Genomic DNA, 23,389 nt, shown 5'->3' with positions numbered 1-23,389 from the left:
TAATGTTTTGCCATTAAGCCACAATCATCTACATATAAATTACTCAAATGTAGGGCTAGTTCCAAAGGTTGATTTAAATTCTTTGTGCATTTTATGAAATGCTTTTATGACGGAATGAAAGGAAACAGGCTGTTCATTTCTTAACTTCCCTCAATGAAGGCAAAGAACAAGCTTTCAGAATCTCAATTACTTTTTTTTAAAAACTCTTTTGAGCCATAGTCACTATTACACCAAACAGGAGCTTAGCTGCAAGCAGCAGAGACTGAACAATAATAATATCTAAAATTTACTTGTCAACAAGAGATCCAGCACTATCCCTACTCATTAGCAATGCTCACATGCTAATATGTGGCAAGAATTTTCAGAATCTTGGTACAGAAGGAACTATACTGGGCACAATTTAATAGCTTACAGTTGCTTATATCTTATATTTGACATTTGATTCTGAACAACTTCCTTCTAAAAACAGAGAATGTGTTTTATCATGTTTCTTCAACTAGACTGCAATCTCCTTTGGGTGATGGTTCAACACAATGTCAGAATCCTAGCAGTAATTAGAATAATTGCTAATATTTATCTGTTCTTGCTACATGTCAGAACTGTGCTAAGCACTTTACATGCAGTATTTTATTTAATCTTTATAATAATATCATGGGTCAAAAGCTATTATTATCCTCATTTTTAACATGTGAATTGAGGCTTCCTTAGGTGTTTGCCCTGGTTGTCACAGCTTGTGAGTATCCGAGTCATGAGTCTCAGTGTTCTTGATTTAATCTTTATGAATGCTCTTTCTTTTTAACCCACATCCTTGTCCCTACCTTACAATGGGTCATAGCAATAGTCTGACTGGTGAATCTTCTTGTTTCTGACTATCCCTGCTAATATTTTTGCATACAGCTTCTTTCCCATCTCACATCCCTAAGTTCTTCTGTGAAGATTTTCCCAATAACTCTAGGCAATCTCTCCCTTTTCCATCCTGTAGGTTCTTCTTCCAAAAATATCTCAAATTTTGGAGGAGATCAAGATGGCAGAGTAGGAGGATGTGGAACTCACCTCCTCTCATAAACACATCAAAAATACATCTACATGTGGAACAATTCTCACTGAAAGCTAACTGGAAACTGGCAGAAAGAGTGCTTTACAACCAAGGCTGAAAAGAAAGATCCATGTGGAATTGGTTAGGAAGGGAAGAGAGCAATCAAATCAGGACCTGTGCCCCATGGAGGGGACTCAGAAGAAAGAGGAGAGTGCAGGGGCAGAGATCCTCCTTGGGGAGTGAGTGGTTCGAGCTAAACACTGGGGACCCCAGTCCTGGAGACTGACACAGGGAAGACAAGCCTCCTTGGCTGGTTGGAGGTTGGTGAGACTTAACATGAGGGCTGTGGGAAGTCTGGACTCCATCCACTTGGAAGAAACACATGCACATGCTTGTCTGCTCCTGAAGCAGAGTGGAGAGGTCAGATTGAAACTGGTTCATCTGTCAGTTGATTGTAGATGTGGTGGGTAGCTGACTGGTTTCCCGTGACCACCCCAGTGCACCCCAGCCTGAGCTGAGTGAATGCTCCAGCCCTGCTTACTTCACATTGCAGCTCAACACTGGAGTTAGGGTTGCTATGACAGAAAGAAGTTGGCTGTGAGACACAGAGGTGGCTCAGACCTGAAGCAGTGTCTGAGCAGGGCAGGGCAGCCACCCTCACACAGTCAGCACATCAGAAACAGCCCTAAACTCTGAAGCTGGACAACAGCAACCTGTACCCTGTCTGATACTGAGAGCCCTAATGGGATCCTCTTGCTCCAGTACTGCTCCCAAGGGTGCCAGTGCTGGGAGGAGGGAGAGCTCACACTTAAAGGGAACAAAGCCAGCTTGGACCCAACCTTCAGTGCTTCTGCTCCAGTAACTTGGGACTTGCCCCCTCCCCCATTAGGTCAATAACAGTGCTCAGAAGACGGGAAGCCCTGGCTCACACCTGGCCCCACTCCTAGTCCCTCCACCTTCAACCCCACCTCCTACCAAGGTGATAGCTGCCAGCACACCCTGAGGAAAGACATGACTTATGTTCACATCAAATACAGTTCTCCCACCAAAGCCACTGGGCACACACAGACTGTACAGGGACGCGCCCACAAAAATATCTCAAATTCGTCTCCTTACTGTCATCTCTATTGTGACTACCCTAGTTCAATCCTCCATATTCTTTTCCATGATTACTGATAACCTCTTAAATAAAACTTTCCAAGAGATCTTTTATAGATTGAACATTTGTATCCCTTTTCCGTTCCAAATTCACATGTTGAAGTCTAATCCCCAATGTGATGGTGTTCGAAGGCAGGGCCTTTGGGGTGATCAGGTCCTGAGGGTAGACCCCTCATGAATGGGATTAGTGGTCTTATAAAAGAGACCCCAAAGAGCTCCTTTGCCCCTTTAACCAAGTGAGGGCACAGAGAGAAGATGGCTTTCTACGAACCAGGCCCTCACCAGACACCACATCTACTGGCACCTTGATCTTGGCCTTGTAGCCTCCAGAACTGTGAGAAATACATTTCTGTTGTTCATAACCATCTAGTGTAGGGCATTCTGTTATAGCAGCTCAAACGGACTAAGACAAGATCCATGAATAGAATTATGGGTGTGGTCTGTGATGCTCAATGACAAAAACAAATTACATCTTTGTTTTCACTAATCTCAGATGAAAATCTAACATTTCTTTCCATAATAGATGTAGACAACACAATATAGTAGCATTAACTGCTTCTGTGACTTAGTCACCAACAAAAATCAGATATTTTCCATCACATTACTGTTATTGAAGATATCTTAACATTTTATTTATGTTCTTTCACTTTATAAGTATAGGCTCACTATTATATCTTATATAATTAGCTAATAAAGAAGTATGTATATTTAACTATATCACAAATGTTTTACTAAAAATATTCTGATAAGCTATATTTTAATAAAATTAGTTTCCTTTGTAATTTAAAAACATTATTTCCAGAAGGAGAACATATGCTTCAGCAGACTGTCAAACAGGTCTAGGGGCACAAAAATTTTTAAGAATCTCAGTTCTAAATAATTTCCCTACTTTTACCACCGTGCCAGGAGTAGTATTCTCCATATTGCATCTAGAAACGTTATTTTTAAAATATGTGTTGGCTCATATCACTCCCCTATTTAAAACTTTCAATAGCTTCCCTGCTTTGCAGAAAGCCAAAATATCATAAAAACAGCCTGTGGGTCCTGACTGCTTCGGGCCTGCCATCTCTCTAGTTGCACGTCATGGTGTTCTTCCCTCCCATGGAAGGTCTCCTCCAATTTTGTGAGAGCTCCAAGTTCTTTTCTGCCTCAGAGCTTTACACACTCAATTCTCTGGAACATTCTTCTCCTCATTGCCTCACCAGGCTGGCTCCTTCTCTTCCTTCAGGAGCCAGCTGAAGTATCACCTCTTGGCAGAGTCTTCCCTGACCACCCCATCCAAAAATGACTTTCTTCATCATTCATTCTCAATGTACTCCATTATTTTCTTTCACAGAAAAAAAACTCATCACAGTTTATAATTACAACCCTTGCTTGTTTATTTGCTGTTTGATATTTCCCTTTAGGCATTCTGCTCTATGAGGGCAGGAATCATATCTGCTTTATTTACCACTGTCATCATGAGTGCCGGCACATAGGAGACACTCAAATAATTGCTAAAGAAGTTCTCAAACATAATCTTATTCAACAACTACTCCATTCAACTAATATTTACTGAGTACCTAGTATGCCAGGCAAACAGACACACACACACACACACACACACACAGAGAGAAACAAAAAAAAAGTTTAACTAATATGGCAGACACAGTTCTGGAGGCTTGGAATAATCAGGGAAGAAAATAAACAAAGATTCCTGTCCTTGTGGAAATGATGCCGTATTCTAGACCTCTAATTCTGACTATGATGGAGGAACAGAGACCAATTAAACCCTTCTGCTTTAACTCAAAAACTGGAAAAAATATATGAACAAATGTTTTTTAAATGGTGGGCAACAGGCAGCACAGGACAGGAATCCCTGAGAGAAGGGAGACGAGACAAGTCTCAAGAATGCCCCAGCTTTCTGCTTGAAAAGGGTTCTAGGCCCCAGCACAGGGAGGAGCTACCCAAAAAGACTCCAGGAACCTCCTTAAGCTGAGGAGAGAGTAATAGAGAAGAAAGAACTACACACACACACACACACACACACACACATATATACACACACACACAGCTCTGGAGGCCTTCAGAGGATTCCTTTTGAATACTAATCAGCACATGTGGGAAAAAACTGCTTGAGGTTGTGCAAAGAATTTCAGAAAGGATCAAGTGAAACAACCCCTGGTGATCACACAGGACTGGAAGTTTGTGTCTCTATTGGCCAGAGTAGAAAGACCTCACAACACATGGACAATTAAGCAAAGCCCTAAAAGTGTATCTAGTAATGGTGCTAAATAGGCCTTGGTTAGAGGCTGTTGTGGACCCACCTATCAAAGCTTAAAAAATAAGCCTTGAATACGTCAAAATGTTTCCAAGTAACTTAATTGTACCACACTACAAAACCCCCAAAGTTTTAAAGAATACAAAAAATGTCAGTATGACACAACATAAAATTCACATCTGGAATCCAGTAAAAATCCAGACATACAAATAAATAGAGGAAGAATCTCTCCCACAATGAGGAGAAAAATTAATCCAAAGAAGACCCAGAATTGACACAGTTGATGAAATTAATAAATGAGGATGCTATTAAAATAGTGATTGTAAATATTGCCTATATAATTAAGAAAAAGAAAGAAAAACATGATTAAAAGAGACATGAAAGATATTTTTTAAAAAAACCCAAATTAAATTTCTAGAGATAAAAAACACACTGGATGGAATTAGCACCAGATCTGACACTGCAGAAGAAAGATTAGTGAACTTAAAAACAATAATACGAACGCTCCAAAGTGATACATAGGGAGAAAACAGCCTGAAAAACAAACAAACAAAGAAAGCACACTGAGCTAGAAGAAAAGTTCAAGTGGTCTAATATACACACAATTGGAGTCTCTGAAGGAGAGGAGAAAGATGGTGTGTGGAGGAGAGGAAAGAAAAAATATCTGAACATATAATAGATGAAAATTTCCAAATTTTATGAAAAGTACAAATTCACAGTTTCAAGTTACTCAACAAACCCCAAAAGAAGAAATATGAATCAAACTACACTAATGCTCACCATAATCAAATTGCTTATACAGTATTTGTGTAGATGGATGGAGAGAATAGAAAATAAAACATAATAAGTAGTTACAGAGAATGTTAGATGGTATTAAGTTTTATAAGAAAATGGAAAGTAGAGCAGAGTTAAAGGGATCAAGAGTGTGTGTATGCATGTTGAGGGGGCATGAAAGACAGATTGCAATAGTAAGGCTTTATTGAGAAGGTAATCAATCTTTGGGTAAAAGCTTATGCAATGAAGGTTATGGTAAGAGAAATGAGGAGCCATTGACATATTTTAAAGAAGCACTATGGATGCTGTGTTGAGATGAGGACTCCGTGGGAGTCGAGGGTAGAAGCAGAGACTACTAGAGACTATTGCCATGATCCAGGTGAGGGGTAACAGTGGTTCAGAGCAGAGAAATAGCAGCAGAGGTGGTGCCAAGTGATATAATTCTGAATAAGCAGCATTTGAATGTAGAACCACGAGGATTTTCTGATGAGTTAGAGATACAGTGTGAATGAAAAATAAGAATTAAGGCTAACTCTAAGTTTTTGGACTGATCAAATGGAAGGATGGAGTTGCCATCACTTCAGCAACAGGGAGAGAAGTTTTTCGGGGAAGATCAGGAGTTCCATTTTAGAAAGGTTGAAACTGAAACATCTCTTAATGAGATATACAATGCTGGAGTTCAGGAGTGAGATCTGGACTACAGCCATAAATTTGGGACTTGAGGCCATAGAGATGGTACACAAAGCCTTGGGAATGAGCAAGATCACCAAGGGAGTACATTTAGGTAGAAAAGAAAGGATCAAGGATTGAACCCTGGAACACCTCAATGTAAGAAGTCGAGGAGCGTAAGAGGAATCAGCAAAGGAGGTCTGGACAGAGCAGCCTCTGACAGTGGGGGTTACTGAGAGTAAATAAAGAAAGTGCTTCAGGACATAAGGAATCATCAACCACGTCAAGTGCTGTCAATAGGTCAGGCAAGATGAAAACTGAGAATTATTAGATTTAGCAATCTGGAGTCACTGGTGACCTTGATGAGAGACGCTTCTGTGGAATGGTGGGAGTGAAATGGGTATAAGAACAAATGAGGCCCCCTCCACCTCCTCCTTTATGAATAATTCAAGCTTAAAAGCTATGGGGGGACCAAGCAAGGCAGTGTCCACACTAGGTCAGGGGCCCACAGGGGGGTGTCAGAGCTGGAACAAGGTGAGGAGAGCATCTGTGCAGAAGGCAGCCTGGTGAGGGAGCTGGAGTGGGATGTGAAGGCCTCCATGTCAGGCAGAGAGGTTATGGAGGGGAGCTTGGTTCCATATATGGGAAGTGACCAAATAAGGATAAGGGGGGCCAGGTTTCTCATTGACAGTGAGGGGAGTTACAAATATGGAAAGCAGAAAGCTGGAATGAACCCTGTGGTGCAGGGTAGGACCTGGTGATGTTGATATGAACTTGTGGTTACATAAGCATATATACATAGATACAGAAATATAAATGTAAAACTGTGTGTGTGCATGTGCGTGTGCGTGTGCGTGTATGTGTGTGTGTTCTCTAACTCTGTCCACTGAGAGGACCCAGGAGCAGAAACTCTTGAGCAGTGAGCACACTTAGCATCTAGAGCTTGATTCCTAAATACCATTCTCAAAGGAACTAGTGCTCTGTGGAGAAAAGGATGATTCCAGGACTGGGGCAGGGAAATAACAAGAGGAACTTAGAACATCTTTTTGCACTGAAAACTAAGAGAGTACTCAAAAAAGGAAGAGGGCATGTCAAAAGGACATAGTAGCCAATGATTTAGTCTGTGCTAATTTAAACATTAAAAATTGATGATGATAGTATCAGATTATAAACCATTCAATAAAAGGGGAAACCATGAGGCCATATCAATATAATTAAATTTTTAAAAATAGAATGTTGAGGAAAGGGGTAGTTATACAGTCTCAAATTCCTTCCCCCAAACTCCAAATACTTATTAACTACAAATGGACAAAGAATAACTGTACATGGAGAAACTTGGAAGACACCACCTTAATCAAGTAATTAAAATTAATATCACCAGTTAGTGACAATTTGAAATCAAGCACCACAGATAGAATGCAGTGAGATGAACACACCACCAGTCCTATGATATTAATGTCAAAGTTTTGTTACTTTAATTAAATCATAAAGAAATATCAGCAGATACACATCACTATATATAACATAGGTAAATAACAAGGACCTACTATATAGCACAGGGAACTATATTTAACATTTTATAATAACCTATCATGGAAAAGAATCTGAGAAACCATATGTATATATATATATACATATATATGTGTATATATATGTATATATAACTGAATCACTTTGCTGTATACCTAAAACTAACACAACTTTATAAATCAACTATCTTACAATTAAAAGAAAGAGAAATATCAGACAAACCCAAATTGAATGACGTTCTATAAAATAATGACCTATGATCTTCAAAAACATCAAGGTCATAAGAGTCAAGGAAGTCTAAGGAACTCTGCCTGACAGGACAGCTAAATGCAACCCATGATTCTGAACTGGGTTCTTTTGCTAAAAAGGGACATTACTGGGATAATCTGCAGTACTTAAACGGAGTCTGAAGAGTAGACTGTAGTGATATATCAATGTTAACTATACATGGTGATTATATTATGATTAAGTAGAAGAATGTTTTTACTTGTAAGAAATATTAAAGTATTCAGAGGTGAAAGGGCATCTATTGGCAACTTTTCTCAAATTGTTCGGGGGAAAGCAAAATTCTTTGCATTGTACTTGAAATTCTTCTGTACCCTTGAGATTACTTCCAGAGTAAAAATAATTTTTCTAAAGAAAGGGAAAAGAGAAATTATTAAGAGTGAATACAGACAATTTTTTTTCAAGAAGTTAAGCTGCAAAGCAGAGCAAATAAATAAGGCAGTTGCTAGGGGAGGAAGTGGGGGGGGGTTTCAAGAGAAGAAATTTAAGTTTTATTTAAGATGGAGAGATAACACTGTGTTTAAACACCGATGGAAATGATGAATTGAAGAATCAAAACTGGTGACTGAGAATGGGCAGTGAACTGCTGGAGCACATCCTTGATTAGGGAGATACTCCCTACCCTGTTGTGCAATGAAGGAATTTACTTTTGATAAGAGCAAGGATCTCCCTACATTGACAACTGCTGAAACCCCGTTATCCAGCAACCTCATCCAACTAGGCTGGGGCTGAGAACCAGGGAGTGAGGGGAGAGGGAGTCTAGACAGTCCCAATAAAAGCCACCAGACTTGATTTTAGGCTCTGAAAATATAGGAACCTACTCTAGACAGATGCCCTGACAGCTCTGAGAAGTAGCAGTTATCAGTAAGGATGAAAACCAGACCCCAAAATTTAAACAGTATGTAAGGCTATAGCTCTGTCTTTATTGCATAATGAAATTGAGACACATCTTAAAATTAATGTTGCAAAATACTTGCAAGCCATGAGGCCAAGAAGCACTGACAGGTCATCATTGCCTACGCACGTGGGAAGCTGCCTGTGCGTTAAAATTATCACTCATTCAATTACTCCTTCAGTTGAGTTGCCTGCATGAATGGAGCCATCCAGGGTTGATAATTTTAATTCGTTGCTTAAAAGGACTTCAAAGATCATACTGGGATGGAGGCTTAAAATGAGAAGTTATTGTGAACATTGACGGTGGCCTGTCACAAGCCTGGCAAGAAAGTTGAACACACACACACAAAAAAAACAAAACAAAACAAAAAAACTGCTACACTTCTGAGAAGAGATCATAAAATGTTCAAACTAGGAGAGACTGACCTGGTATTTGTCTAGAAAGGTCTTCTTACTCAGGTCAAAAGATGCTGGCTACTTTAAAGGCTTTATTTGTCTTTGAATCACTAATGTGGTTCATTGTCTTTGAATCACTAATGCAATTCAAGTAAGGGAAAATGAAAACATCTAGTTCGAGTATCAGTAAGTGCAGAAGAAACCTCAGGCTTCTTCAACATGCCTTGGAATTATGTGGAAAATACGAGAGGTGCTACAGGGAGTAAGATCACGAAGGTCAGAAATGGAAAGCACCACGTGGCCATGACGCCCTGTGTCACCACGGTTCCTGCATCTCTGCTGGTGGCCAAAGGCGAGTCTAGAGCGTCTCTCCACTGTGATGGTGAAGAATACTCAGGACCAAACTCTGTTGTGATATTAGAGAAAGTGAATATTCTAAATAGTCTCCCCTCTCCCATTCCTCCAAGGAGATATTTAACTGAGAGTACATACAAATAGGGTTAAAAAAAATGGGAATAGAAGAATTAATTTTCAAAACAGTCATCAAGAAAAGTCCATGATATTTAATTTACTCTATTTAATAAAAAAAAAGAAAGACATTCAAAATTATCATCCAAAACAGTTACCCTTTTAAGAAGGGAGAGCTTCATCTGGCCTGAAAAACTAGGCAATTCAGAAAAATTCATTTCCTAGGGATTTTGAATTATCAAGTTTTTTTCTTTTAATGAATGTTATATAAGTGGAATCATAAAGTATGTAATCTTTTGCGAGTGTGTGTATGTATGTATATGTTTTTCCATGCAGCATAATTCTCTTGAGATCCATTCATGCTGGATATCAATAGCTCATTTCTACTTAGTGCTGAATGGTGATCTATTGTATGGATATACCACAGTTTGTTTAACCACTTATCCACTGAAAGACACTGGAGCTGTTTCCAGTTTGGGGCAATTTTGAACACTGTTGCTATCAACATCCACAGACAGGATTTTGTGTGGGCATAAGTCTTCACTTCTTTGGGATAAATGCTCAGGAGTGTGACTGATTGATCTTTTGGTAATTGTGTGTATAGTTCTTAAAGAAAATATAAAACTGTTTTCCAAAGTGGCTATGTTATTTTACATTCTCACCAAAATTATGTGTTACCAGGTTTCTCTAAATTGTTGCCAGCATTTGGTGTGTCACTCTGCTGTTGTTTTTTGGTTTTGTTTTTTTGATCATGCATTCAGTTCATTGAATTATAGTCAGTTTACAAGGTTGTGTCAATTTCTGGTGTATAGCATAATGTTTCAGTGATACATATACATACATACATTCCTTTTCATTCAAAATGTCAAGGTTTAATCGTACTACTTCTCTAGTTCCTAGGTATAATGCACAAGCCTTGGTGCTTAACAAGTATCTGCTGAATTTAAAAAATTATATAACCCTAAAAAATGAAGTTTTCTGCTCAATTAATGAAATGCCTGAGTTCAATTTAAATTTTTTGTCTTATTTTCAGCAAAACAAATGAATTACGACTGGCCACCTATGAACATAGCCCTTTCCTCTATAAGTCCCTGACACACTATACCACTTTTACTAACCCTGAAAAATACTCTCAATTGCCCTATAAGGAAAATTTAATCTCAGTCTTCCTAATAAATAGAATGTAAGCATTTTAGGGAAGAGATGTTAAAATTTTCAGTTTAAATGCTGGAAAAATATTTGAAAACACCCAAACCTGGGATATCTGTCCCTCTCTAGAGTGAAGCATGGTATCCAACTAGCCCATTTCTCAGTGCAGATTTCCCTGAAGTTCAATTCAGTTATGAGTCAATTGTTAGAAAGATGATTTAGTTCTTAGAAATGGTTACATCTGGTTCAATAATTACATATGTTTGTCAGTTATGAAAATCAGTCTTTTTTTGCTGAACTGTTTTCAAAGGAAGATATACTATAAATGTTGGCTACGTATAATCTTAACGCATGACATGAAACAATTTACATATCCTTAAAATGATCAATTCTGCCCTTCTTTTTGGCATTTCACTATATTTTCTCCTACTACTACGGTTTTATTTCACCAATGACATTCATGCTTGGGAAATTCCAAACCATACATGCAACCGGAAATGTCACACAGAATATAGTTCCTTGACATTCTTCGTACATGAACTTAAAGCTATACACTAAAAAAAGTGTTTCCTGACTGCCTGTGTATGTCATCACCAAGAAGTAGATGATGAGGTCTTTGAAGTAGAGGACTATGTAGTCTAGTTTGAAAAATGTATCTGATGAAGGTAAAATTAATTACTAGTAAATTGACTAGTAAATATGATCAAATGGAAAAAGAGACCCATGAATAAGTGAGGATTTCAGCTGACCCAAAATAGAGGGGTAAGATTTGGATAATGTCCTAGTCCATTTGGGCTGCGGCAAAAACAAAACAAAACAAAACAAAACAAAAAAAAACAAAAAAACCAAATGGGTGGATTGTAAACAACAGAAATTGATTTCTCATAGTTCTGGAGGCAGAGAAGTCTAATATCAAGGTGCTGGCAGATTCAGTGCCCACTGAGGGTCTTGTTTCCTGGCTCATAGATGCCCTTCTTGCCATAACCTCACCTGGTGGGAGGGGTGTGGGAGCTCTCGAAGGTATCTTTATAAGGTCACTAAGCCCATTCCTGAGGGCTCTGCCTTCATGATGTAATCACTCCCCAAAGGCACCACCTCCAAATACTATTCCATTGGGTGTTAGGATTTGGGGAAGGATATCAGCATTTAGTCTATCATAGATAGAAAAAATGTAAGGGGAAGAGTGTTCTCAGTGAGGGACTCAGAATAAGGGGAATGGGAATATGCATAGCACATCCTTGGGACTGTGAGGAGAGCCAGCTGGAAAGGTCTATTGGAACCATTTGGGAGAAATGAGAAGTAAGTTTGACATTTTTCTGTGGAGCCAATTTAAGGAGCATCCAATTAGGTAAAAGGCAATCATTTCACCCATGCTCTTGACCTTGGTTTCCTTTTGGGCTTACATCTACATTATTCATGATGTCAACAACACCCTCTGTTAAAGGGCTTCCTTCCAGCTGACAGTGGTTCTCACCCCTCCTTAACTATCCACCCCCTTCCCGTCTATATGGGTGGGTTAATTTCTAGGAGCCATGACTGTGCAGTGGGGTTCAATTCTAATGTCAGTGGACTGAAGCTGCAGGCAGCTCTTTCTTGGTAGAACAAATATACCATCTAGGAATATGGCAGTGAGACTAAAAGGGATTAAATGAATCTTTCTCTTTCTTCATAGTGTGACAAGTGACGCTGGGAGTCATGGGCAGCCATCCTGTGTCCACCACATGGAACAGACAGCTGAGAAATCTATTCCTCTTGGGAAAAGAAAGAGGCAGACACACAGAGAGAAGCAGAGACATGTCACAGAGCACTTGCAGTGCCCATGGCCTTCCAGTTCTCACTTCCCCTGCTTACCCAGCCACATTTCTGCTCTTAGCTTCTGAGACGCCTTGTATCTTTTATAATCAATCCCTTCTTTCGGCTTTAGCTAGTTTGGGTTGGGTTCTATTATTAGAAACCCAGAGTCCTAATATAGTGATGAATAGATTTACTGAAGTCCTACTGTCCTTTGCTTTTATATGGGCTCTCTCGACTTGTGCTCGAAGGACAAGCTTTCTTTCACCAGCCTTTGCTCAACGTCAGTGTATCTTGCTGTTTCATACATCTGAGTGTCACCATCTCCACGACCTCCCTCTGCCCCATCCCCAGTGCTGTTCCCAGCTTCCTTTGGTTTCTCTTTACATTATGCCCTTGAATGAAATGCTAACAAAGAAACACAGAGAGGCTAGGAGTATCATTTATATATGCCTGAGGCTTATGAACAGATAATGGGTTCATTAGCCCAAATCTCCCAGGATCTGTGATGCAAAGGGATAGGAAACAAGAAGGTTTAAAAATGAGTATACAATTTAGAGCCTCTCGTGGTAGGGCTACTCTAGGCAGCCCAAGATATTCGGGAGGCCCACCCTCTGCGTAAGGGACCCTCGAAAGCTCCAGTGTCAGCTGTGCCCTGTTTCCCTTGCACCCTGTTGCCTCAGATGCATTCGACTCTGCCACATGGGCATAAAGACAATGCCATCTTTATAGCTTGAAGAGGTCACTACTCTTACTGGAAAATCACAAACCTGGGATCTTCAGAGAGAAGACTTTTCCATCAGACAGGATCATACATAGAAAGTAGGTGGAGAAGCCTGAATAATTAGACGCCTTGAAGGGACTCCTAAGGGCAGATAACCAACTCTAAACTAGCTAGCTGGCAATTGTGTCAACAGTTACAGTTTTAACCAAGAGCTAGACTAAAAATAATCTGACACTTCACCACAGCATGCCTGCCTGGCTCTGATGTGCAGAACAAATGTTGAAATACTGGCTGCTGCTGTATTTGTAACTATTTAAGGTCTAATGACGTCAAGAGGAATTCAGAGATTTGAAAGTGACGATCACCTAGGAAAGTAATCATGCGTTGTTTAGTTTACTAGGCTAACACTTTGTCTCTCTCTTCATAGGGGTTTACTTGGTCTCTTCAGAAGTAGTATACAAAAGGAATCAGAGTGAGGTGTTGGTTTCTTTCTGATGATATTTGGTAATTTATGCTTTTTGGATATCTTACTTATGCTAATAATAGGTCTTGTTCATTTTTTTGGCACCCCCTGACTAGAATAGGAGATCTTTGAGAGAAGGAATAATGTGTACATCTTTATCCAGCTCTATATCTCTAGGACCTTCCAAGGCCTGGCAATTTAGAAAACACTCAATGACATATCTATTAGAAAAAGAAATACAGGAACAACCAAAAATCATCAAAAATCTAACCTTATGATGAGGGTCTGGGCAAACTTCTTAAAAGATATAATTATTGAATCTTCAAAGAGTCATTGGAGTTGGAAAAGCAGAAGTGTAGAGAGGAGAAAAGAATGTTCCAGGTGTTCGAAATATCCATCAAGGGAATGAAAAGTGGTTCAATATGGCATTTGGGTGAGAAGAAGGAGATGAAGCTGAAAAGAGGGGCAGGGGCCAGAAGGACCCTGCATACTCTGCTAGAGTCTGAATTTTATTTTCCAGGTGATGGGAATCATGAAAAGATCTCCAGGAGGAGAGGAACCTAATGAGGTAGAAAGTTGTCTTTGGCAGCAATATGGAGGGTAACTGATGGACGGGATGGAGATGGGGTTGAGATGGGGTTGAGATGGGGTTGTAGGGATCAGCTAAGTGCGCCTGGCAGTCAGTAGTTCAGGTGAGAGGTGATGAAGGCCTGACCTATGGCTGAAAAGGTCTGTTTTTGTCCTGTTCTTCCCACTGTCTGCTTTTCATCACCACCAACACCATCGCGTCCTCTTTCAGGATGCAGGCCTGGGGATGCTGAGTAGTAACAGAAAATGCCAACCAAAATAGTGCTTTATAAACACTTTTGTCTTCAGTGGGCCACCCAAAAGGCAAAGTGGCACTTTCCAAAAGGTCCATGGGCAGAACCACCCCCTATCAGAAAAAAAAAAAAAAGAACTGGAAGATTCAATTCTGGGGCCACCTCACTTTTCTCAGCAGGTGCTGTGCCCACCTGCCACATCGTAAATTTTTTTAGCAAGGAAATACAAAAGAAGAGGCAAAGGGAAAAAAGGAGAAGAGGAAGGTAATAAAGGAGCAAGGCAGATGGTGAGGAGCCTTTATCTCATTCGTAAATAAAGAAGAATTAAAGCTGTTACAAGAAGAGGACAAGCTGTTGACATTTTGTGGCCCATTACCAGGACTCAAAATTTACAAAGGAGATTAGGGCTAGATGGAAAAATGTCTGTGGATATTTGCTCAGCTTACTCTTGAAGACTAGCTCACTATTCAAGTTCTAGCACAGACCTGACAGGAATTATAAGGAGCAAACCCCTTCCCATTGGATCATGGTTCTCAACTTCAGCTATACGTTGAAATTAACTGATAATTTTTAAAAAAAATACTGATGCCTGAATCATACCCTAAGAATTTCTAATTTAACTGGTCTACAGGGTTGTCTTAGAATTGGTCATTTTATAGAATTCCCTGGATGATCTGAATGTACAGGTGGGCTGAGAACAATTGCTCAAAGGTGGGGGCCAGCCAAGTTTTTCTCTAAAAGGCCAGAGAGTAAGAATTTTAGGCTTTGTGGACTACATGGTCTCCGCTGCAACTACTCCACCCTCTGTTGTAGTGTGAAAGTAGCCTTAGGCAGTATGTAAATGAATGGGCAGGGCTGTGTTCTAATAAAGCTTTATTGGCAAAAACAGGCAAGGGGCTGGATTTGGCTCCTGAGCCATAATTTATTGACCCTTGGAAGCACATTTCAAAGGATGGCTGGATTGTTCAGGTTGCTGAGTCAGGTATGGACAAAAAAGGAAAAATCTTCTAGTTTAAAAAAGGCAATTGGAAGAATGTTCTAAGTTCAGTAAAATGAAACATGTTTCTGAGTTGCATTTCATAAAATGCTCAGGTCTTCTGGGGAAGTGAAGCTTTGATAACTAACAAAAATTTATCATCATCCTGCAGTAGCTATCTGTTAGTAATGACATTGTGTGGGTCAATTTGCACTGAAAGTCTGCCAACAAAGGCTTTGGATTTAAAGTCATGGCTCAGAATGCTAGATCCAACTCAAGGCAAAGCTGTCAGGTTAGATCTGGGGAGTAAGAGAAAGAAAGAACTAACTATGAACTTCCATTAAAGCTGTATGCTGTTTGACTTCTCAGGAAGACCATGTGTGATATCTGTGTTTTGAAGAAAAAAATCCAGTAAGGTACAAAGAAGAAAGAAAATAATAACCTGTAATGGTGGATAGAAGGATTAGACATGAAAGATAAGACATTAAAACTTAGAACCTACATCAGGATAGAAAAAATTAAATCCAGATAAGAAGGTCAGAGAAGTGAGCTGGTGGACTGCTTTTATGGGTTTTATGGGTTCTCCAAACCCCTTGGCTAGAATTCCACCATGAGCCTAAGTTTTGTTTTGAATTCTACATGGAGAACAAGTTTTAATTTATACTGTCATTTTATTCTGAAGAAATCCAGAAAAGGCAAAGACACATTAGAAAAAATGAACTTGTGCCTAATCATTAAGTTTCTCTCCCACCATCACTGGCCTCATCACTATCCAGAGAAGAGTAGTCAAATCATAGAAAGCTGCAAGTCATGCTCCTTACAATCAAGGCTAGATGTGCTGTGTGAGTTACACCATCCTCACCTTTATCCTATCGATGTTGGCTTCCATCTTCAGCTGTTCTACCAGTTTCCTGGCTTGTGCTATGCTGGCGGTGTTGTTGCTGGCCATTGGAATGCTGGGTGGGTTTTTCAGACACACTAGGAAAGAAAACAAGGAGGAAAAGATGCATCAGAGAATTCACCAGCTGCTAAAGGTATAAGGTCATCCTCACTGGGGGATCCCAAAAGAGTGGCTGTAGTCAGGCCTGGCTCCTCCAGCCATCTACACCCCCAATTCAGCACTCAGTCTAGCGGCAGGCAGATCAGAAGATGTGGTTCACTTTTCCGACTCCCTACCTCTGTCCTTCCATGCCTTCTTCAAAGAAAAAAAATTTTAAAAAAAGAATGTTAACTGTATCACAATACGATGTGCTGCCACCTTAAGAAAGCAAGTTATTAAATTTAACTTAATTTATGAGATAAGTTCAAAATGGTAACTGGGTGACAATGTGCATCATTTTAGTGTTGTTACGTATTCGGTACTGCTACTGTCAGATGCTGTGTTGAGTGCTCTCAGAGGATGAGGAATGAAAGGTGAGTAGAGGCAGGAATGGTAAATTATACAATCCTTCAGGACTCACGATCCTATATTTGCAATGTTTTCTTGATGGGCTCAAATGCCAATTCTCTCGTTAACTGTAAGCATCTCAGTCTGTTATGCTGCAGAGACACTGCAATGGGAGGTGTGGCTCTTTTGTGTTGTTTATCTACCATCATTTTAAATGGTCCTTTCTTTCCACTTGATTTGAAATATGGCTTGATTCACAATCAATCACATTACTCATAATTCTTCAGGAACACTATAATGTCAAGGGGGAGGGACTGCTATGTCAAAACTGTTAATCACATCAATGAGTTCACCAGTGGTATTCTAAATTAAGTACAACAGACAAACTTTTATAAATATGGAAATAGAACATAAATGTCTAGAGAGGGGAGTTCTGTACCTGTGTAAATGGTGAGATGGTTTCTTTGTCTCTGGCTCTGCCAGAGTGGCTCTCACCCTTGCCCCCCACCCCTTCAAGTCCTATCACAATTTCATCTCTCTTTCAATGATTTCTTGACCCACCATTTCACTTTATTCCTGTTGTTCATCTCTGAAATTAGCCTATTTTATTTTCTGTGCCCATTTCCCCCACACTCTGACCAGGTCTTGCTCTCTATGTCAAAGTGCCATATGCTATTTCAGGACCATCTGTGTGAATGTGTCCCTTGAGGTCACTGACACCCAATAGTGAAGCAGTGTCTGAGAGCTGCAATTTAACTAGCGCGCACAACCAAAGAAATGAGAAGCATTAAACACTGCTTCAGTCAACACCAGTCGAATCTTATTCTAAACACATTAGATTAAAAACCATGACTTCTGCTAGCTTTGGGAAGTATTTTTATCTAGGGATAAAGTGGGATCAGGCTACCATTTCAAAAAGGAAAGAGGGCATACAGAAAACCTGGGGAAGGAAGAATAACCCATAAGTTCAGTACATGTGTTTTTACTTATCTACTAAAATCAAGAAACAATTTTAATTACCAAAAAAGCAAAAGTCTACAGATTATCTTCTTTGGTTCTTACTTCTTGATATCTAGTACTTTAAGACAAAGTAAGAAATTAGGCATAACTCTCTGTAAACAAAGAAGTCCCTTCTGAGAGACTTATTTTTTAAAAAATGCTGCAAAAGCCACTCAGCCCAACAGCATTTACAGTACAAATTGGGAGATAGTTAGCTATTTCCTCAATTTATTTTTAAAGGTTTTGGAGATAATAAAATGGGTAGGAAGATGGAAAGAATTTTGAAGCCACAAAGATCTCTGAATTCTACTTTCAAATGCTTGAAGATCAAGAGAGTGATCTTGAATGTAAAAACAAAAAAATGAAGGAGGCTTTAACGACTGATTTCATCAGCTTGGTTAGAGACCCAGTTATCTCACCCTTACTGGTAAATTACATGCCCCCAAATAAAATGAACATCTAAGAGCCTCATAACACTTCACCAGGCCAAGATGGAGCATTGATTTATCCAGTAGGGTAGCCTAACTCTTTCATTCATCCAAAGATAGAAGGAGCCATGATCTACAAGCCCCTGGACACTGTTCCGTGAAGTTAACGTTTCTTCCAAACTACAGTTTATCACACTAAGATACAGACCATCACAGAATTACCAAATCCTCACTGGACCTGAGGGAGCTCTGGGAGTCTGGCCAGCTATTCTTCTGCCCTTGAATCTAAACCAGATCACACAGTAACCTGTGGCAGAGACCACAGCTTGCTTCTAATACGCCTCCTTTTCATTAGTAATAACAATTTTTTTCTTTTTAATAGAGACCACAAGAACCCTGAATTTTAGTTGGGTATATTTTGTTGAAAGATACATTCCCCAGCCTCCCTTTCAGCATGATGTGGTTATATGACTACATCTTGGCCAATGAGATAAAAGCAGAAGTGTCCCTGAAGGGAAGGGATGGGCCTCTGCTTCCTCCTGCTACTGGCCTAGAAGGTATTCACGTTGACCACAGAGCTCCATCTTGAACCCTAGGCTACACTTCAGGATGGGCAGGAAGGAGCTGGGTCCTTACTGATACTGTAGAGCCACCATGCCAGCTGTGAACAGGCTACCATTTATGTGAAGAAAAATAAGCACCTATCTTGTTTACACCACCATGATCGAGGGCTTCTCTGCTTTTGGCTGACAGATCTGCCATTAACTTATGAAATGACCCATTATTTTCATTTGAGTAGCTAGGCATGTTGAGGTCTTGATGCCTGTTTATGTTTCCTGGAGAAAGCTGTGGCTGTCCTGAGGGGGCTAAAATAGACTGTGTATGAGTTTTCTATTGCTGATGTAATACCTTACAACAAATTCAGTAGCTTTAGAAATATAAATTTATTATTTTACAGTTCTGGAAGTTAAAAGTCTGAAATACGTCTCACTGGGCTAAAATCAAGGTATTGGCAGGACTATTTACAATAGCCAGGACACGAAAGCAACCTAAATGTCCATCAGCAGATGACTGGATAAAGAAGATGTGGTATATTTCTACAATGGAATACCACTCAGCCATAAAAAATAACAAAATAATGCCATTTGCAGCAACATGGATGGTTCTGGAAATCATTATACTAAGTGAAGTAAGCCAGAAAAAGAAAGAAAGACACCATATGATATTACTCATATGTGGAATCTAAAAAAAAGGATACAAAGGAACTTGCTTACAAAATAGAGACAGACCCACAAACTTTTGGTTACCAATGGGGAAAGAGGGTGGGGAGGGATAAATTGGGAGTTCAGGATTTGCAGATACTAACTACTATATATAAAAGAGATAAACAACAATATCCTACTATATAGCATGAGGAACTATATTTAAAACTTCGTAATAGCCTATAATGAAAAAGAATATGAAAAGGAATATATATGTATAACTGAATCACTATGCTGTACACTAGAAATTAACACAACATTGTAAATTGACTATACTTCAATTAAAAAAAAAACAAAACAGGCTACATTCCTTCTGGAGGGCTAAGGGAGAATGGTCCCTTTCCTTTTCTAGCTTCTAAAGCTTGCCAGCATTCCTTGGCTCTTGGCTTCTTCCTTTGTTTTCAAAGCCAACAAAGGTGAGTTGAGTTCTCACTCTGCATCACTCTGACATCTTCTGAAGTCACCTCTGACTCTCCTCTGCCTCCTTCTTCCATTTTAAGAACCATTGTATCCATACTGGGCCCACCATGATAATCCAGGATAATCTCTTGGGATCTTTAGGTCAGATGATCAGCAATCTAAATTCTATTTAAAAACCTAACTCCCCTTTACAGGTTCCAGATATGTGAATGTGGACAACTTTGGGGGTCTTTATTCTACCTATCATGGAAGGAGACCTCTGTGCAGGCAGAGAAGGAAAGTGGGAAGGTTGGGTATTGAGATGGGAAAACAAGAGAGATGGGGCAGGAGGTAAGTCTAGAGATGCTGGGGAGAGAACACATAAAACCTAAATGGATTTACAGAGAAAAGTAGATGTAGGCTTTGGTTTGCGCTTCCAGTTTTAGGAAGATACATCCTGTATGTGTTTGGTTTTACCATATGACCCAACAAAGTCTAGTGCCACTTTTAGAATCACTTAATGCATTGTCCTCTTTTTCACATCCAGCTGCTCTCCCATAAAAGCAATGAAGAAATCCCCTTCCTGAAAAGTGAAAGAACTGCGGAGTCCCAGACCAGTGTTCCAAAGAAGTATGTGATACTGAGATTTATAAGAAATAGATATATTTGACCTATTTGTGGCACAGAGCTCCTAAGACCCTTGGAATCTCCTATAGTAAGACCAATAAAGGTTTTTGGTTATGTTAATGAGGTGACTTTTGGAAAGCCTGTAGGCAACCTGAAGATGGGGCTCTTTGCCAGGAACCAACCATGTGATTAAAGGGTTGGAACTTTTAGTACCCATCCCCCAACCCCACCCTCCTGGGAGGGAAGAAGGGCTGCAGGTTGAATCAATAGCCAGTGACCCATGATTTAATTAATCATGACTACGTAATGAAGCCTCCATAAAAACCCAAAGGACAGGGTTTGGAGAGCTTCCAGGTGGGTGAAGGCATGGAGATGCTGGGAGAGTGGCCTGCCTAGAGAGGGTATGGGAACTCCGCATCCTCTCCCCATACCCTGCCCTATGCATCTCTTCCACCTGGCTGTTTCTGAGTTACATCCTTCTAGAATAAACTGGTAATCTAGTAAGTGAAATATTTCTCTGAGTTCTAGTAAATTAACTGAAACCAAGGAGGAGGGCATGGGAACCTCTGATTTATAGTCAGTCAGTCAAAAGTACACCTAACAACCTGGGCTTGCGACCAGGGTCTGAATTGTGTGTGCTGGTGGCGAGAAGGCAGTCTTGTAGGATCGAACTCTTAACCTATGGAACTGATGCTATCCCTAGATAGATTGTGTTGGTGTCAGAATTAAGTTAAATTATAGGACACCCAGCTGGTATCAGAGGATCGTCTGCTGGTGTGAAGGGAACTGTCAGGAACCTTACTGAAATATGTATTTTCGTAAAAAGAGACTATGGTAAGAAAAAGTTAGCTTATCTCCCAAGCTAGAAGCCTGTGGTTTGAGCTGGCTTCACAGACAGTTGAGTTCATGGTTCTCATCAGACTAGCATCTGTTTAGACAAATACTGTTGTGAGTTCTCTATGTAAAAACTGGGTGAGGTTTTCCTTTCGTTTTGTTTTATGTCCTGAGAGCATGATTTTGTGACCGTAAGAATAGCCTCTGGTTTCTGCCAGCCGGAGGGTGCAAGTAATAGCTTGCATTTGGTGGCCAGTTGAATACACTGGATTCCAAGACATGAAGTCACAAGCAGTGTTCTCTTTGTCCAACCGTGCCAGTTCTCAGGGGACTTTGTCATAAGGGGTCCTGGTCCATGAGAGGCCTTTGTCATCTCAGCCTTTATTGCCTTGTTAGTGCTGGAAAAGTCTCATTCCGTTAATGCATGCCTGGTGTCACAGATTAGTACGTCCAGGACTGGAAGCACCTCAGATTCCCATGAGAGACCGGAGACACTTCACTACATCATTCTTGCTGCCTGTGACAACAAAGGTCTTTGCTTTCTTAGGCTAACTCTGGGAATGAACTTTCTGGATCTTGTGAGGGCTGTATCTTTTGCACTCTCCTTTGGTTGCATCCATAATTATGCCATTAAAATGGCTTATTGGTTTGAGTTGCTATTGAGATTAATATAAGTTCCTACCCAGACACTGGATCCTTTGAACTGGTCATATTTGAAAGAAAGAGATTTTTTACAAGAGCTCTCATCCTAAATGATTGTCTTACTGGTACTATGGAAAGACAAAATTAAAAAGAACACAAAGGAATATAATGGCTAGCCTTAGGGACTCTCTCAACAAGATAAAAAAAAAACCAGACATTAGACTTAGAACAAAAATTAAAGACCACATCCAACATAAATTCCCCTTTAAAAAATCTGGCCTCATCTCCTCAGCAAATTTCATCTCCCTAAACTCCACCTTCCACAGAAAATACCTTAAACACCCAGCTGCCTGTTTTAACTTTCCTTTCCCTACAAGATTTACAGAGCGCACTCTGACCTCTAGGCCCCAGGTATATAGGTTACTACTCGTGTAAATGCTGAAAGCCAGAAGTAAATTTAACAGGAGCACCCGGGACGGACAGGAAGCTTCTCTTGCCTGTCCCCTACAACTCCTTCTTTCCAGGGCTCTGGAATCAGGCTCTGCCAGCTTTCTATACAATGTCCTTTGCAGACACATCCTGGACCTCCCACACAAAAATCCATATTCCCTAGAGAGCAACAATCTTTTAAATTGCAGAGCCCTTTTACCTCCTCTTTCAGAAGTTCCTACCAAATTTAAAGAGGAATTAAAAAGCTTAGTGGCTTTTTACAACCCTTCTCACAGAGGAAACAGACAACCAGAATTTCTTACAGGCCCTCCTATAAAATGGTCAGGAAATGGATCAGCTGGAGACTAATGTTTAGCAAATATATTACATTATATATTAAATATTATGTGTAATACTTGTGAATATAAGCAAAGGTAGAGGCTTTCCCACCTAAGGTAAATTGGTCTAAGGTTAAATTGTGCACTCAGAAAGGAGAACGTTCAAAGGCCTTTATTGAAAGCTTTATACAGACTTTTCAAAGGCATACTGCATTAAGCCCTGAAGCTCCAGAGCACAGACATCTTTTAATTCCTCCTTAATAGGAAAATTTCTCCTAAATTTAAGAAGGCAAATTCCAAATAGTGTGTCGGGGTAGATTAGTCAACCAGCATTCTAATGGAAGCAGCTACCCAATTCTTTAAAGATAGCTTGCAGGACTGTAGGAGAAGAAAAGTAATTATAATCAATAATACTCAATTTGCAACTTGAACCTTTAGAAAAACAAAAGCATAACTCTGAGAGCGACTCAAAGTCCACTCAGACCTTTTCCCATTTGCCTTCAGGAATTTGCAGATATTTTAAAAAATCAAAACATTGAAAGTATAATTGTCTTGAACTTAAAAAAAAAAAAAAGAAAAAAATTCAATAGTAATTACCCCAGACTTCTAATAATAACAAATATACTCCAAAAGTCCTAGAAGAAAACTTA

At 39.8% G+C, this 23,389-nt stretch overlaps 1 protein-coding gene across 1 annotated transcript in view; it reads right to left on the bottom strand.

Annotated features, from left to right (window-relative positions):
• The window catches only part of GNG2 (G protein subunit gamma 2), a 117,307-nt gene that overhangs the window by 9,323 nt on the left and 84,595 nt on the right, over positions 1–23,389 (bottom strand). The window contains exon 3 of the mRNA XM_032482034.1: positions 16,257–16,372. Coding sequence (XP_032337925.1) covers positions 16,257–16,343 — 87 coding nt within the window. The 5' untranslated portion in view covers positions 16,344–16,372. The remainder of the gene's footprint in view (positions 1–16,256; positions 16,373–23,389) is intronic.

This window comes from Camelus ferus, chromosome 6 (genome assembly GCF_009834535.1).
Source record: "Camelus ferus isolate YT-003-E chromosome 6, BCGSAC_Cfer_1.0, whole genome shotgun sequence".
Lineage (NCBI taxonomy): Eukaryota > Metazoa > Chordata > Mammalia > Artiodactyla > Camelidae > Camelus > Camelus ferus.
Note: the sequence above shows the minus strand (reverse complement) of the source record. Positions and strands in the feature narration are given on the sequence as shown.